Here is a 17,217-nt window from a genome sequence, read left to right as displayed (position 1 = left end):
TGGCTGCACAGGATCGACATGAGTTTCCAAAAGCTCATTGGTGCATGCACGCTGGAGCCATTCCCTGCTGGTGCTCCTTCCGTAGCTGGAAAGCATTCGACTGTTAAGTTTGTTACCAGCTTCTGATGTTCGTGTCCATCTCTGGCTGACTCCCCTGGGGACCAGCATTGCTATGCTCTCGGAGGAAATGTGAGCAGAAGGACAAAAACCAAAAGTGAAAGGAAAGTTAAAATGGTTCTTCAAAGTGGCAACTAGTTGGGATCGGGGGAAAGCTGGGCACCTGCTGGTTGACCACATGGGATGCCATGCTGGGTACCCTTTCAGCCTTGTGTCCAAAGGTAGCATTGCCCCTGCCAGGACTGCCATTTGGTATTTAGAGCTTAGGATGCCCCAGATCAAGGGACAAGGCTTTTGGGACTCACTGGGAGAGGAAGCAATCACCTGCAACCGGATGTGCCAAAGGAATCATCAAGAGGGTTGAAGTGAATTGGGGGTGCTCTCTGTTCTAAAATGAGGTACTGGGGAGAACTCCCAAAGTGAAGTCCTCAGGTTTCCCTAACCAAAGCTCTGGTGAGCAAGATGGCCTTTGTGCTCTGCCGCTTATCTGCGACCCACATCACAGAACTGCCTGCAGCAGGGACCCCTTCTTCCTGGGCCATATGGGGTGGGGGGGAGGTAGAGGCTCTTTCACACAAACATAGCTGAGTAGAAGCAGATCACCAATCTCTTTCCACTTATGACTGTATGACTATAACTTGTTGCTGGCAATCCTTATGATTTATATTGATATATTGACCATCAATTGTGTTGTAAATGTTGTACCTTGATGAACGTATCTTTTCTTTTATGTACACTGAGAGCATATGCACCAAGACAAATTCCTTGTGTGTCCAATCACACTTGGCCAATAAAAATTCTATTCTATTCTAGAAGCAGATCCCACAGGAGGAGGAGGAGTACAGCCCAGGTTTTTGTTCTCTACTGGACAGAGTCACTTGGGCTGAACAGCCATCCCCTGCATAGCTACAGCCCTGACCACAGCATGGGGAGCTTTTGTGGTGCACTAATAAAAGTGTTTGCTGTTCTTCCTACAAGATCTGCCTACATGCAGCCATCGGGGAAACATCTCTTCAGAGCAAGAGACTCCATGTTCCCCTTCCCCCGAGGGAATGTTCTGCGGTTGGAGCGCAAGTCATGTCCATGTTATAAAACTAGTTTCACAAACCTGTTCCTGTGCCCAAGGTGAACCAGTTGTTGTTTGTGAGGGATTTCACCATTTTAAAATGGAAATGGAATGCTGCCAACACTTTTTCAATTACCTGTAATGCTAAATCATTGGGGGGGAGCTAATTGGTGGTTCTGATGGTTTCCCCTTTGGCATCAGATTCTTTTGTAGATAAGCACTGCACAGACGGAGGGGCAGTTTTCTTTCATGTTATACAGTCTTGGGGATATTGATAGTATCAGGATAGTAAGCAAGTAAAATCATATAATAACACACACACAGAAAGCTTGCCCATCTTATTCTGATCTGACACATACATGGCCTTTTTCTTTAAATCATAGAAAACTTAGACTTCAAGACCAGCTTTAATCTACTTTTCTTCCCCTCCCTCCTTCCCATTCTCGGGAAATGCGTCTCTCAGTAGCCAAAGACAGAGGGGCAGGATGTGGCCTGTCAAATTCAGCCTTCCACTGGGGTCCTGCTTCCCAATTCACCCTCTCCTCCCTGGCCACACATTCTGCTGCTGTGCCAGCCTGTCAGTTCCAAACTGACAGGACTGTCTTCAGGCCTAATTCCCAATTGACCGCTGGATCCTCTGTGGGATGCCCAGTCCTTTTTTATCCTGAGTTTATCTGGTGAGGGGCTGGATGGTTGCCGTACTGCCAGCTTAGTTTCCCTTGTCCTCTTGCCTGTTTCAGACTAGGATTTGCCAGCAACAGGCCCAGGCCAGGCAAGGCAAAATCTTGGAATGATCTCCAAAGACTTCAGATCGTCTTCCTAAAAGTCCACCTCTCCTGTTGGGCATCCTTCCCCTTTTTATCTCTTCGATGTAGGCCAGATGCTGGGGATTCTCCATAGAATAATACAGTCCAATAATGGGTAGATAATTGAAAATCACATTTGTGTTTTTAAACTGTATTAAAACTTCAAGATATTAAACTGAAGCAGGACAACTATGGGGAAAGCCCCTATCAGATGTTAGTGTTCCCCCATCATTTACACTTTCAGCAGAACCAACATTGCTGGGTAGGCTCTGTGGGTCTCCTGCATGCTCCCACCACCAGAACCACCTTTGTACCCAGTGGCTATTCAAGGAAAGGAAGTGGGAGTTAATTCCTTTAGCGTCTCCTGGGCATTACGGAAACTCCCTCCTCAGGAGGAGGAGGAAATGCCAGGAAACTGTTCAGAGGAGGGCAAGCGGAAAATTAAGGGAAAGTGAGCAAAGGCAGTTCCATGTCAATTAGGAAAAAGGATAGCATTTAAAAAGAGGAAGTTGGTTTTTCACCTTTCACCCTACAAGTACCAGATGCTGAGTTTACATTTTGGGGATTATCACAAGCAGCTCAACTCTGGTCAAAGTTAATATTTCCACTAAATATATGTAGCTTATGAGTAATTTTTAACTGGATGGTAAATTGTTTATGACAGTTTTAACAGTACTGTAGAACCTGCATTTTAAAGGGAAGAATGTAGAAAAGATGCTGCATGATTTTATGATCACAGTGACAAATTGTTTCCCTTGCGTTTGAGAAAAATGTTCTCCATGTTACAATATGAAGACCTCACTGCCATTGATACAGCCCCCTTCCTATTTCCCTCCCTCCTCTGAACCCGAGTTGCCATTCATACAAGCCCCCCCCCCCCCAAAAAAAAGATGAGGGGATACATCACATCAAAAGATAATTCAGGTGAAAATAACATATGTATGTTAAAGTATGTAGAATAGAATTTTTTTAGAATAGAATTTTTATTGGCCAAGTGTGATTGGACACACAAGGAATTTGTCTTGGTGCATATGCTCTCAGTGTACATAAAAGAAAAGATACGTTCATCAAGGTACAACATTTACAACACAATTGATGGTCAATATATCAATATAAATCATAAGGATTGCCAGCAACAAGTTATAGTCATACAGTCATAAATGGAAAGAGATTGGTGATGGGAACTATGAGAAGTTTAATAGTAGTGCAGATTCAGTAAATAGTTTGACAGTGTTGATGGAATTATTTGTTTAGCAGAGTGATGGCCTTCGGGGAAAAACTGTTCTTGTGTCTAGTTGTTCTGGTGTGCAGTGCTCTATAGCGTCGTTTTGAGGGTAGTAGTTGAAACAGTTTATGTCCAGGATGCGAGGGGTCTGTAAATATTTTCACGGCCCTCTTCTTGATTCGTGCAGTATACAGGTCCTCAATGGAAGGCAGGTTGGTAGCAATTATTTTTTCTGCAGTTCTAATTATCCTCTGAAGTCTGTGTTTTTCTTGTTGGGCTCCAAGAAGCTTGGAAAGCCATTTGGACCAAGTCTGGCCTACCTAGGATGCTTCCGAGTTCTCAAGGCTCCTTTTTCAGGCCAGCAAAATATAGACATCAATTAAGAGAACTGACATCAGCATGTTTTAATCCCCTCCCAATAGCCATTCTTTAGGGTGGCATTATAAAAAAGGTTTTGTCTAACATAAGACTGTGCACTTTAAGAGAAAGCCGACTGAATCAATCGCTCATGTTCTGCTCCATTGCACCTTTTATGAGAATGGAATTTCTGTAAGAAAGTCATTTATTTCATAAAGACATAATTAGGGGAAGGACCATCCCAAAGGTGCTTTTTTTCAGGAGGCAACTGGACTTTCTTGCTTTTTCTTTTGAAGACGTTTCACTTCTCATCCAAGAAGCTTCTTCAGCTCTGACTGGATGGTGGGGAATGGAAGGATTTATATTCCTTGCAGACAGCTGGTCATTTGCATCCTTTTAAGAGGGTAAGGAATTAGGGGAAGGAATTCCACATGTTCACTGGTCCTGTGTTATAGGGCAGCGTAATGTCCAAAAAATAATATCAGAGCCATTTTGATATACATCAGTACAGTAGTTAAGGTGCTGGCCTAAAGAGTTCTAGGGAGTTCTTATTAAAGTTCTATCTATCCTACCAGAGTGGGGACAACTGTAAGTAAATGACTGTGTACCTCCTGCTGAGTTTGCTGTCCAGAGGAAGCTAACTGGATGGTCAGCAACACCAGAACCACCTCAGCGTACATGACAGCCCCTCAGAAGTGGATTGTTCTTGTGATATAACAGCGCAAGGTGTTCTGACCCCACTAGGGAGCACTGGTTCCAAGCTCTCTGCTGTTTGTGTGTGTGTGTGAGAGAGAGAATGAACGTAAGATAGAGTGAGATTAAATATGTGTGTAAAGACATATAGATAAATAGTGGAATTGTCTGAACTTGCTTCCCAACCTCAAACTTTCCTGTTGGCCCTGGGCAAGCAATGCCTAAAAAAACATGGCTTGTTCTCCAAGAGCCAAAAGCCCGTGTCCATTCTGTTCATCAGCCTCCAAGGATCTCTTGGCATGCCTTGAAAGAGAAGAGAGGAGGTGGGGAGAGTCACCAGGCTGACATTTCCTGATCCACAGTCCCGCATGGTGTCATTAGTGGGAAAGTCTCTGGTTTCCGTGTGCCAAAAACAACACGGGTCAGGAAGAAGCAAATTATGCTTCTTGTTTGGCTTTTTGTCTTGACTACCTGATTTATGAGCCTCCATGCAGGGATTAGAGATGAAAGAAAACATTCCAGGAGAAAGATCTGCACATTACAGAAGTCTCCTGTGCCTGGCCTTCTGCACAGGTTACTGTAAAAGTGGATGGAAGCCACACACACACAAATCAGGAAAATTTCAAACACCCCACTCTCCCCGCTGCCATTAGCAAATGCAGAGATGCCACAGCCAGACCTTGTGTAGGCACTGACTTAGCTGGAGCTGGGGCATGAGAGGCAAAGGTAACAATGCAACCAGCTCAAGGAGCAAGCAGCAATTCTCCAAGCATTACAGTAACACCAACTGACAACACCATATACTTGCCAGAAGAATCCAACAGCATCAAAGTAGCCTATTTATTTTTATTTTTTTATTTTATTTGCATTTATATCCCGCCCTTCTCCGAAGACTCAGGGTGGCTTACACTAAGTTAGCAATAGTCTTCATCCTATTTGTATATTTATATACAAAGTCAACTTATTGCCCCCAACAATCTGGGTCCTCATTTTACCTACCTTATAAAGGATGGAAGGCTGAGTCAACCTTGGGCCTGGTGGGACTTGAACCTGCAGTAATTGCAAGCAGCTGCTGTTAATAACAGACTGTCTTACCAGTCTGAGCCACTAGAGGCCCTATGAACATCAGCCATGCTTTTCATGCTTCCTGTCCATGGTTCTTGGTGATTACGTGCATTGATCCATTTGGGAAGGGGGTTGCCAGCACTCTCAGAATGCTTTCTAATTTGAGAGTCTAGGCTGAAAATAGAGGGATCAGTTTGGTCCCTGAAGGAGGACTAGAATTCAGGTCCTGCCTTTTCTAATCAAGCACGTTTGACCACAACACTGAATACTATTGGTTCTTACTGTGCTTACTTTCCAGTAAATCTCAACACAGACAAATGTATTAATTATTTTGGCCAGATACCGCCAGCCACAAATCTTTGATTTAAGATCATAATTGGATTTAGCAGCTGAAATACAATGGCACATCATAGTTCATTATCACACTTGCCTTATACACTGTAAGCCGCCCTGAGTCTTCGGAGAAGGGCGGGATATAAATGCAAACAAAAAAAACACAAAAAAACCAAACACCGAGAGTGTTGGTAAAATCTGTAGTGTAGGGAAAAAAACCCATGGCAACCCTTTTTTGGACCCTTGCTCTAAGAGATCCTCTTCTGAAATGCTGCTCTGGAGTCCAGAAACCATTGCAGATGTCATGGAGGGAGGGAAGTGGGGGGAAAAGCTCCTCTTTGTATTCACACTCAACTGAAATACATACCTGAAGGGTTTATGCATTGAACCAGTGAATGAGGGATACATACTGTAGTTACTTGTAAAGCAAAGCTATCATTTTGTTTGAAAGTCCAAAGGGGAAATAAATTATTCTGATTCTCCCAAATTCCATCCATGTATAATGAACTTTCCAGAAGCTCAAGGTAACGTTTGTGTCACCTTTCAACAAACGAAGGGAGTGACCAATCTACCCTACCTACATTTTTTTGTTTTTATTACCTCAGATAAGATGGAGCCACCAAGCAGATAGGTCTGCATTGTGATTGTGTATCTCTGGCCTATCGTTATCTCCACCCCATTCCAACTCTGTAAATTGATGGTAAATAAATGAAGAAGCTGCTGGGCTAGCCTCCAGCTCATGTGGCCAAACTCGCTTGACTGGAAAATAAAGAGAAGCGCACATTTCCTGTGAAAATGACGGCTTTCCACACAGGCTGTCCCCCACCCGAAAATATTTCCCGTGACTGACTAAACAAAGAACAGGAAAGCAAGACTGTCCCTGGGGAATAATCAGACCATTTTTTACAATTGAATATACTCCATGGTTCATATACTTCTTATATATGAGCCCACTGGGCCTCCTTTCTTTCCTATCCATTGTGCTTAATAAAGAGCAGGCACGTGCAGAACATTAAGATCCAGGCTTTTAGATCACCAGCACATTTTCAAAACTAAAGGTCATTTGGCAGGCTAATTCATATTTCCTGCTGCCCAACTGGAGAGCCAATTTGGTGTAGTGGTGAAATTGCTGGTCTACAAACCAGGAGACTTTTGAGTTCTAGACTTCCCTTCATGAAAGTGGCCAGTCACTCCCTTAACTCAGTTCACTACACTGGGTGGTTGTGGGGAAAACAGGAAGCAGGAGATGTTCGCCACCTTGAGTTACTGGGTGTTGTGCCTTATGATTCTTGACGAATGAATGTATCTTGTCTTTTTATGTACATTGAGAGCATATGCACCAAAGACAAATTCCTTGTGTGTCCAATCAAGAATTCTATTCTATTCTATTCTATTCTATATATTTTAAAAGGTGGGATAAATATATATAAAGGTGGGATAAAAAGTAATGTAGACATTAATTTATATAGCTCCCCAATCTTACAGGAGGCAACCCTGGACAGCACCCAATAAAGCAAAACTTATATATGTAGGGAGCTGTAACCGATGATTTGAGGGGTTCTGGATTTTTAGGATATTTATATATATTGTTTATATATAGTTTATATTGTTTCTCGACAGCCGCTCTCCAAAAAACATGGCGCGTTACGGAGAAAGCTCTAAGGCCCCCCGGGTTGACAGCTGCGGCCATCCAGCACAACGTCACTTCCTTCCGGAAGGCCCGTTCGTCGGCGCCCGATTGGCTGCCTCAGGGCTCGCGCGGGACTGCTATTGGCCGAGCCAGAAGGGCAGGCAGCGGCCCGCGCGCGTGGCCGGGAGCGGTGAGGCGGGAGGCGCGGATGGGGACGGCCGGAGAGCGCGGCGGCGCAAGGCCGGAGGCCGGCCCGTTCTTCACCTTGGCCGAAGTGGCGAAGCGCAGCAGCGACCGGGAGGCCTGGCTGGTCATCCACGACCGCGTCTATGACGTCACCCGCTTCCTCGACGAGGTGGGGGGCGCGACGGCCGCCGGAGGCAAACGAAGCGACTTGCCGGCTTGGGCGCCCGTTGCTCCCAGCCGCCGGCTCGGCGAGTGAGCGGGCCGCGCTCCTGAGACGCGGAGGGCCGCCGGCGCCTTGGAGCGGAGCAGGGGGAGGGGCGCTGTGCCGGGAGATCCGTTTCTTTGGCCCCCGCAGCGGCCTGTCTGGCTGAACGGCCCTTCCACAAGCAGATGCAAGGCAGGCCTTTGGGGGGTTGGGGTTGGTTTCTTATATTTTAACTCACATTGTTGAACCTCAGCAAATTCTGTATAGCGGAAGGTTCAGGCTAGGAGTGGCAGTGCAGTCACTTGAAGGAAGGAGAGCAATAGAACCGACATCCTAAATGACACCAGAGTTCCTTGTTTTATTTCTTTCTTTCTAGGAATGTCTTCAACTGTCTTCTTGTCTGAATATATTACAGGCATGAAAACCAACTAATCACAAGGTGAAACCATAATAAAATTATCATAACAGTCCACAGATTGCTCAAATGGTAGAGGCACCTAATCAGCATGTTTTATTTCACATTGTCTTCTTTACTTCCTCTTTTACCGATTCATGTGTTGAGGGGTGTATTTAAAATACCTTAGTAAATAAATAGTTTAAATAGTGCCGAGGATAATATAAGGACGCTGCCACTCAGTTCCTGGTCAAGAGGGCATCGTAGTCATTCTCAGGAGGGTGGCCAGAGAGACGCTCAGCCCCTGTGATCCAAAGCGAGAGTTTAGAATATTTGCAGGTCAGAGAAGGGAGAAGCTAACTTGATCCTGTAGTGCTGTGGGTGCTGGCTCTGGAGCCTTCGCCACTCCTAAGTGGTTGTAAGATCCCAGGGCCAGGAGAGCAGAACTGAATTGCAATTGCAAAGCTCAATGGGCACAACATGCTCCCCACCTCATCATGCTAGTGGAATATTATTACGCTGCCTGAAATATCCCTTGGCTCTTGATTAATCCAATTTCTCAGTCTTTTTGTACATCTCATTATGCTTCTTATTGAGCTGGATTATTTAAGGTGTCGGAAACAACATCCTCTAAGGTGCCAAGAATAGAAGTCCTTGTGACATCCTGGCCTCCTCCAGTGAACTGGAAGTTAACTTAAGAAACTCAAGGTCAACTTACGTTGTGAGCTTCCCAGTTTGGTGGCACCAAAATTGAATCATGTAAATTAATAAATTAGCCCGAGAGTTTGTCATTGCCTAATCTGAGCAATGCAGAGGAGTCTGTTGAATGTCTTGGGATAGGTACCCTTCACTTTAAAGGCCAGAGAAGCAAAGGGAAGAAGGGAAGTCAATTGCAAAGGATGCGAGTGGAGCCCTTATTGACTGTTGTCAATGTCTTCTTGCTTCCCCCTATGTCCACACTACTTTCTATATTTCTCTGGGTAAAAATGTGAAATCTGCCACAGGGGGAAACTAATGACGTCAATGAAAGATTATTCCCTTAACCTCTGCTCCCCACCTCACCCTTGGAGGAGTTTTACCCTGGGAGCAAAATCCACCGCAGGGTTCCTTGCAGTGTGCTGAGGGTGTGTCCGGGCATGTTTTGCCCGCTTTACACTCACTGACCCGACAAGCTGTCTGGCATCTGCTCCCTGGGGGGGAGTGGGGGGGGGAAGCAGGAAGCCAAACATCAGTTGGAAAGATCATATAAGTAGCCTTCTCAGCATGCTAGGCCAATTGTCCTGTGGCCCTGCCATTATTATCCTCAGTGGGCAGCAGTTCAGCCACAGGGAGGCCATCCCAGCCATCTTCCTGAGGGAACCAGCCAGGATTAATACTAGGTATTTGGCCAGCAGAGCAGAAAACTTTCCCTTGCACTCCTTGCTTGGTGGTACACAGCTGGCAGCCTGACAACCGGCTTGCCAAAGCCCTTGCCGGCATCCAGCATCTTGGGAGCGATGAAGAATCTTGAGTACCTAGGTCCCAAGCAGATTAAAGAACTGCTGTCACCCTCAAAATATTAGGGACAAGAATACACCATAGAAGTCTAGCAAATTTCTTGAAACAGAGAAGTATGTTCAAAATACCAGCATTAATCTAGCCAGAGATAAGAAAAAAAACCTCCTTCCGGAGTGACCAGAACTGCATGGGAAATCATGTCTACGTGGCTGAATTGCAGCTCCCAGAATTCTTTGTTCTGGCCATGTTTCTGTGGACAGATGTAAATGCCTGGAGGAGACCATACGGTCTATATTTGCAATATTGACAGTATCTATCTAGGTGCTTGGCTGATGGAGGCTCTTTAACATAATTCCCATCAGCCAAGGAAAAGCCATCATCCCTTGGCCGATGGGTTTCCTTAAGCTAGTTCCCAGAAAGGACATGACACATACATATTTATCTCAGAGAGTTTCTGTGTAATTTAAAAGGCTAGGGCTTCAATAAGGTTGCATTAATAGAATGCAGGCCTTTAAAAGTGTACTAGGAAAAGGTCCTGTTGCTTTCATCTAATGGGTTTTACTTTATGGGAAAATATTCTAGATCCTCAGTGAGAAAAATCTTGAATGCTTGCCAATTCTGTATACCGTTAAATACGTTGCTCCTCTTTCTCAGACTTTCTGTCCTTTTTTAGCATCCAGGTGGAGATAAGGTTCTGCTTGAACAAGCTGGTAGAGATGCCACAGAGAGCTTTGAAGATGTTGGCCACTCCATGGATGCTAAAGAAATGCTCAAACAGTATCTCATAGGAGAGGTCCATCCGGTAAAGTCTGATTCATAAAATAAATTTGGGGTCCTTGTGATACTTGTGCTGAAAGGTTTTCTCCTTGGAGAGCAGCTCCTTTTCTGAGCTCCATGGCCCTGGGCACCTTCTTCCTTTGCTTGGCTTATCTGAGGATTCCTGTTTAGCAGGCCAGGCCGTCTCCTTTGTGAGTTATGAGCAGGTTATGCAAGTGAAGTCAGGCTTAGCAAGGAGAGATGGATGGTCTCACTCGCCAGGCTTGATGCCTTCCCCACATCTCTCCAGAGGGATCCTGAAACAAATGGCTCAGCTGACATGGATCAATCAAAATGGATATAAAAATGAACGGAAGATGCCTTTGGTTGTTTCCCTTATCCAAAGACATTTTATTTCTGGGTGGTATTTTTTCTTCAGGGCAGCGAAGACCTTAACATGGTTATCGCCCTAGATAAAAGAGGAGATGTGATTTCGATTCAGTGCATTTTTGTAGATTTCTACATAGAAATCTATGCTTCTAAGTGTATATAGATAGATTTATTCTATTCAGACTTAATATTGCATTCATTTCCTGCATTTGACTTGTAAAACCATTCAATTATATGCAGCAGAATATTATTAGTTGCCACCAAGCTCCCTGCTGACTCATCTAGCAGCAGCCTGTACCCGTCTCCAGGGGTTACGAAGGAGGCCAGTCATTCTTTCAGAGGAGGCAGGAGGGGTGGTTTTCCTCAGATGTGTAACAAGAGTCTCTCCTTCTTTCCCTTTTCTCAACAGGATGATCGCAAACCTGATACCTCCAAGGTAAGGCCCAGTCTTGGTAGTGTGTGCTTTCCTTTTCATTCTAGCAGGGAAGCCTCCTTCAGTACCTACAGAAACATGTTTTCAGCTGAGTGAGATGTTGCATGCTGCGGAGGTATGAGGAGCTAGCGGGGGAGGGGGAGAACTACCCTTATACTGCTGGCAGAATGCTTCAGATCAAGGCAGTGAGCACGGGGCTACTGATTCATGCGTTGTCAGCCACTCGTCTTTTCGACAGGCAGCATCTTTCTGTCTTGCAAGGGCTGCCGCCTGTCAGTCTTCTACCTTGGAAGGAAAACTGTCCAGGGACCTGTTGTGGAGACTGGACCCATGTCCAGAGGCGGCAGAGTTCTGACTGCCAGCTCTTGAAGGCCTCCAAGAGGAAAAGACTTTATCTTTTTATCTTAGTGGGCCTCCTGAGGGGATAGAATAGGAGAAAGTCCTCTGGGGCAGAGGTCCTTGGGTAAGGCACTTGGCATTTGCTGGAGGAGCCGGGATTTCCTGGTTCCTCTTGACTGCTCTGTCTTGCAGCAGAGGGAGTGTGAGGAGGCCTCATGGTATGCCCCAGTACAGTCACTGACGCTGTGGGTAGCCCTCCTGGGGAAGTAGCTGAGTGACCTCTTCCCTTTGGGTAGAGTCCCATGTGGTGAGCAGAATGCAGCCCTTTGCAGCAAGGGAATAAAAGTTTTCAGCAGCTTAGCTTGCAGCCCAGTTAGCAATTGTCCTGTTTTGCCCCTCCCTCCCTCCCTCTCTTGTGTCAACAAAGGCTTGGGATGAGCATGATGTCCCAGCTTGCAGCTCACTGAACTTGTCCCGAGAGAGTCATCCACTTTCAGCTGCCGTGGGTGGCCTTGATTTCTCCCAAGGGGCCTGAGGTGAGGCCAGAGCTGAAAACAGCCTTGTACAAGAGCCCCTCCCCATGAGCGATATTGGAGGCTGTAAACCTTTCTGTGGGGGCCTTTCTCTGATTCTGGGGGAGAAGCAGAGGCTTGGTGGCATTGTTCCTGCAAGGATAAAGTCTCCCGGGCTGGAAGTTTAATGGGAAGCGGGGCACTGGGCTAAATAGGCCTGCCTTGTTCTGGCTTGGCAGCCTGTGGGGCCAGAGGCTTTGCAGGGTCTTCCCGCTTTCCTACCTGTTTTTTCAAAGGTATGTTTACCTGTGGGGAGAGCCTTGCCTGCAGGGGAAGCACAGTGCTCTGAGAAAGGTTCCCGGGCCCTGCCAAATCCCTGCTGTGGGCTCTGCTCACTCCCCCGAATCAAGGGGGCTGGCGGGTGAACTGACCCCTTGGCTGCCTTTCCTTTTTCCTCTTCTGTAAGGCTGGCCAGCTGCCCCTTTGCACAACCCTCACTTGTTGCAATCTTTTTGGTAACAGCCAGACATTTCCCCAAACAAATCCTGTCTCCGCTTTGGGATCTGTTGTGGATCCTCTGGAGGCTCTCCTCAGCCCAGGAAACTCCCTCTCAGGCCAGTCTTCTCTGTGTGTTTTTTCTTCCTTTGCCAGGACTAATCGAAGGGCTGCTCTTGCATGTTCCCCTCCTCCCTCCCTGCTTGCTCCCTTTCTGCGTGTTCAGCTAATGGCAGACCTGTGAGTTTCAAGAACCAATGACATCTGCATGACTCAGAGGTGCCGAATCCTGTCTCAGGCTTTTTGAGAAACGCTTTTCCCTTTTTTAGGGAAAAAGTCCTGAGATTGGACCTCCTGCAGTGGGGACAGGAACATGAAGAGGTTGAGATTCAAATATATGCTTGCATCTGCCAGTCCTATGGAGGGGCTTAGGGTATGATGATGCACCTTTAATTAGAAAAGGGGAGACCAGAATTGCTTTAAAGGTTACCTTTGACATGACTGTAGCTGGCAATCTCTTGGAGGCCCCTTAGATGGAATTTGGTTAGGCTGACTTTTGGTTGATGGCCAGCTGTTTGTAAGGTGACCATATCCTGTCATGGGAAGCAACGCATGGTAGCGATTCGGCTTTCTTTCCATCCGTGGTGCTTTATCTGTCAGTCCTTCTGGACTAGCAACAAGGAATGGAACTGAAAGACAACATACTTCCAGTTCTGCAATTGATGTTTCTTCCCAGTAACAGCTCCCAGGGAAATGTGGGGACAGGTCACTTCTGGGAGCAAGTTAGGCATCTCAGGTTGGCTTCACAACTCCTGAATCTACCCCCTTTCCAAGTGACCTGCCCTTCACAAAGAGATTTCTGAATGGCAGCCCTTCCCATCTTTTGCCTCTCCTCCAGCTGGGGCAGAAATCTCCTTGAACATCCTGCCACATCCCGTGGACATGGGTTCCACTCTTTTCTCACAGTTTTCCTATCTGAAAACTGCAGCATAAATCTTCCCCTTGCTGTGTCTTTGCTTCGTTGCCTCTGGAGAAGATGGCGTAGATTGCTGGGAAGTTGGAAGGGCTGACTGCAGAGTGCTTTGAAGTGGCATTTCTCACCTTCTGAAAATGGTAGCTCCCTCAAGTGCTGCATCAGGCCCAGGGTCTTGGGAGGGGGGGGGTGCCTTCCAGTCTGTGGGAAAGGAGTGTCCAATGCACTGCCTGTGACTGCAAAGGGCCAAACCTCGGAGCAACTTGGTGCCTGCGCCAGGCCCAGGGGAGAAAGGCAGGAGGAGAAGGAAACAGTGGCTGTGTTTGCACAACTTGCTTAAATTGGTTACCTAATTGGCTTGTTTCTGCACCATATATGGAGTCATGAAGTACAGACTTAGGCTTGGTTTGCAGCACATGGTATAAGGAAACTGGAGTGCTTTCTGCTCTAGTTTTGAGCAGCACCATGCTTTTGTCGTGAAAACGGTTATCAAATCAACTTTGATACAAACCTGGGTTTCTCACGAATTCTATGTTTACTCTTTCCCTCCCCTCCTGTTCACGGCCATTATCTGTGATGAATAGCAGCTCAAAAATGTGTCTCTGACTTAATTGTCTTACTGCTCTTGCAGTGGGATTATCTGTTTGACGCAGTGAGTTTCTGTTTGTTCGGCTGGGGCCTTTCTGGCCTATCATCTCAGAAGGTCGCCTGCACCTCCCTTTCTGAAGCCAGTTAGCATCCGCCCCATCCAGCCATTCTGCGCCATCAGTCCTTTATCCTTCCCAAGGTCTGGCTTGGATTTTAGTACTTGCTCTTCTCTGGAAACGTCTCATCTTTTCATGGGGTCTCGTCTTATGTTTCCATTCTTCCAACCGACATGATAGTTTTTTTCTACAGTGAAAGGCTGTTGACTCACCAGGTGAATGCAGACTGTGGCTCTCCTTCCTTCGTGTTTTTCTCTAGCATTTTGGGGGATGGGTGTGAGCAGAGCGACGCGTCCGGGTCCAAGCCACATAGCTTTTCAGAAAAACAGCCATTATTTGGGCTGAAAAAGAAAGGAATTTTGTCTGAACTGCCATTGTCACATCTTGGGGTTTGCTTTGACGGTCTCTCCTGTTGCAACACCCCAAAGAAATAAATTCTTCCGAAAGGCTCTTTTGTGTTCCTTTGAAAAAACAGCCTGTTTTTGACTGGCACAGCTTTTATTTTTCTGCAAATAACTGAAACGTGATTCACTGTGTCATCTACACACAGGACAAACTGGAAACAGTTTTCTTCTCCACTCACGTCCACAGCAAATAAAATCATGGGCTGTAGACTGCTGTAGATATTAACAATTGAAACAATTCTTGCATTGAGAAACAATCTCTGAGGTTCTGGCTGCCCCTTCAACTTCTCCTTCACCACCCCCACCCTGGGATGCCCTTTGCGTCGTCCTGCTGTCAATCAAGGGGGAGGAGAGCGGCTTCTCTTGCCATTTGCTTGCCATCTGGCAAGGACAGCAGCAGTACAGGTTTGGGTAACTTGCTGCCTTCTGGCGAAAGAGACAGCATCTGATGTCTTTGTGCAAGGATGAGATTTTACCGTAAACTCCTTAGAGTTGGTAGGACAGACAGGGCCGTGGGCCAAAGAAAGGATTAAAGTCAAGCTAAATTGAGTCCCATTGGGGAGTTAGATGTAACCTGACAGTTAGCTTTTCTTCATACCTGGCTGAGAAATTTTGCCTGGGAACAGCCGTGTTGTTTTGGGCAGGCCTCCTCAGAAGGCAGTGTATTTACACCTTTGCAGGAGGGTCAGTAAAGGGATTCATTAACAGCTTACAGCACTGTCTTTTGAAACTTTTCTTTGTTGCTCAGACCACTCCTTCCTTTAGTCATCTCTGGACAAGGCATGTTAACCCTCTTTATCTTCTGCTCTCTCCGATTCTGAACAAGGCCAAGCTCTTAGAACCAAGCTGAACGCAAGGTTGCTTTTAGGAGAAAATGGTAGGGGGAGCACAGTGGCAAAGACCCCAGCCAGTAAAGTGGAAGGAAGGAACAGGTCGGGAATCTGGTTTTATGATGGGCTGGGAAATGTTGTCATTCTCCTTTAGAAAGGCCCCCTTTGCCTTTGTGGAGAGTGATGGGACATGGTGACCTACAGAATAAATGGGGAGGTGGACCAGGGACGGAAACTAAGACACCCCCTTCTCCCCAGGATGTGAGAAAGATGGGAAGAGCTTCCTGGCTCTCTGAGCAATTATCAGCTTAACACAAGAATGTGCCTTTTATCTCCCCAGGTTCCAAGCCCATTCCATGAGTCAAGGTACAGTATTCTGACAATATTGTAAATCAAAGAAATGCGCTCCCTTTGGCTTTAAAAGCAGCCTCTGGAAATGTGTGTCCTCCTGCCTCAATTGGAAGGCTTCCAGGCATTGTGTAGCTAGAGAAATCTACCTCCCTGGTGGTGGTAAAGAGAGGAATCTTATAGTTGGCATCTTATAGCTGGCACTTACAGTAGGACTAATGCAAACGTGAACATGTTTTACATTTCTCTGATAACTTTAGAGAATTTCCTTCTGCAATCTTGAACTGCTGGCCATCATAATGCTGTGCCATGAAGTGGGAAATTCTGTAACAAGTGTTGGTGTCTACAACATGTGACTGCTTAGTTTGGCTGAACTGTGCAGAAAAGGCCATGTTGCCCCAGAATGCATTTGTGCTAAGAAACTGAAATACAGCAGCTGCAACTCTGAAGAGGAACAGAAAAAGCTGGGCTGGAGATGTCAGCCTTCTTGCTGAATTTCAGTTGCTAGAACTTGATTATGATAATTATGCCCAAGATGTTACTGTATGCAGATGTCCTTGGGGACATTTCACCTTCGTCTTCATCTTGTATGTAGCAGTCAGAAGTTCTGAAAATAGGAATCACAGAAATGTGGCTCACACTGTCTCTTTTTCCCTTGTTCCTCAGCATGTGGACTGTCTGGCTGATCCCTATTCTGGGAGCCTTGGTTCTGGGCTTGATGTATCGCTACTACATAATGGATGGCAAGTCCTCCTGACTTGAGTCTGCAAGAGTTATCTGCACCCACCTCACTCTATTGACAGCTGTAGATGTTTTCTAACTTCTGATGGCTTCCAGACATCTCACTTTTATCCGTCAGTTTAGTGCCTCTGCTACCTGCAAAGCCAAGCAGGGATCCACCATCTTTGCTGTAAACTCCAGGAACTGTCATTCCACTGCAATATGCTTTTTCAGGCATCAGCTACAAGCCATTTTCATTTAAATGGTTCTGATGTTGTAGAGTGGCAGCCGCTGCTTATTCCAGCTTGTTTTATCAAGCACTGTCAGCAGCCAGTGTGTAGCCAGGTTTCCTACGAAAAATGATCCCAACGGCATCTGCCAACGGGACTTGGGAGGATTTTCTGTAAGCTTCTCCTATACTTGGATTTTCAAATGGTTAAATTAACTATATAATTTTAACTGTGTTTTGGTTTACATAGTCCTGTTTTATTGTATGCCTGTTCTGTAATAAAAGTCTCTCTGGACCAGCCAGATTAAGTTCCTTGATATGCCCAGCTGACCAGGTAATCCTTCTGCTGTTGGTATATCTTTGCCTAAAGTGTGGCGGGGGGAGCTATTGGCTTCTCCATCAACGTAGGACTATAGCCCTGAGTGAAGACAGCAGAAGCAAGGCAGGGCTTGAGCCAGATCCCATTTAGGCCAGCCCAAAGCACCAAACCCAGCTGCAGCTGGGACAGTG

General features: G+C 46.1%; 1 protein-coding gene across 2 annotated transcripts; it reads left to right on the top strand.

The window, feature by feature from the left end:
• The first annotated feature begins 950 nt into the window (after positions 1-950).
• Positions 951-17,011, top strand: LOC131184371 (cytochrome b5 type B). 2 transcript variants are annotated; one of them, XM_058155567.1, is made up of 7 exons: positions 951-1,242; positions 7,283-7,647; positions 10,248-10,376; positions 11,130-11,156; positions 11,920-12,028; positions 15,751-15,776; positions 16,425-17,011. In XM_058155567.1, the coding sequence occupies exons 1-5, from the start codon at positions 1,170-1,172 to the stop codon at positions 12,025-12,027; spliced, it is 702 nt and encodes a 233-aa protein (XP_058011550.1). In that variant the 5' UTR covers positions 951-1,169; the 3' UTR covers position 12,028; positions 15,751-15,776; positions 16,425-17,011. The 2 variants fall into 2 exon arrangements, with proteins under 2 accessions (XP_058011550.1, XP_058011549.1); XM_058155566.1 differs by lacking the exon at positions 11,920-12,028 and having other exon boundaries at positions 1,155-1,242.
• The last annotated feature ends 206 nt before the right edge of the window (positions 17,012-17,217 follow it).

The sequence above is a fragment of the Ahaetulla prasina genome, chromosome 12 (genome assembly GCF_028640845.1).
Source record: "Ahaetulla prasina isolate Xishuangbanna chromosome 12, ASM2864084v1, whole genome shotgun sequence".
NCBI lineage: Eukaryota > Metazoa > Chordata > Lepidosauria > Squamata > Colubridae > Ahaetulla > Ahaetulla prasina.
This window is presented reverse-complemented; position numbering and strand designations above follow the sequence as displayed.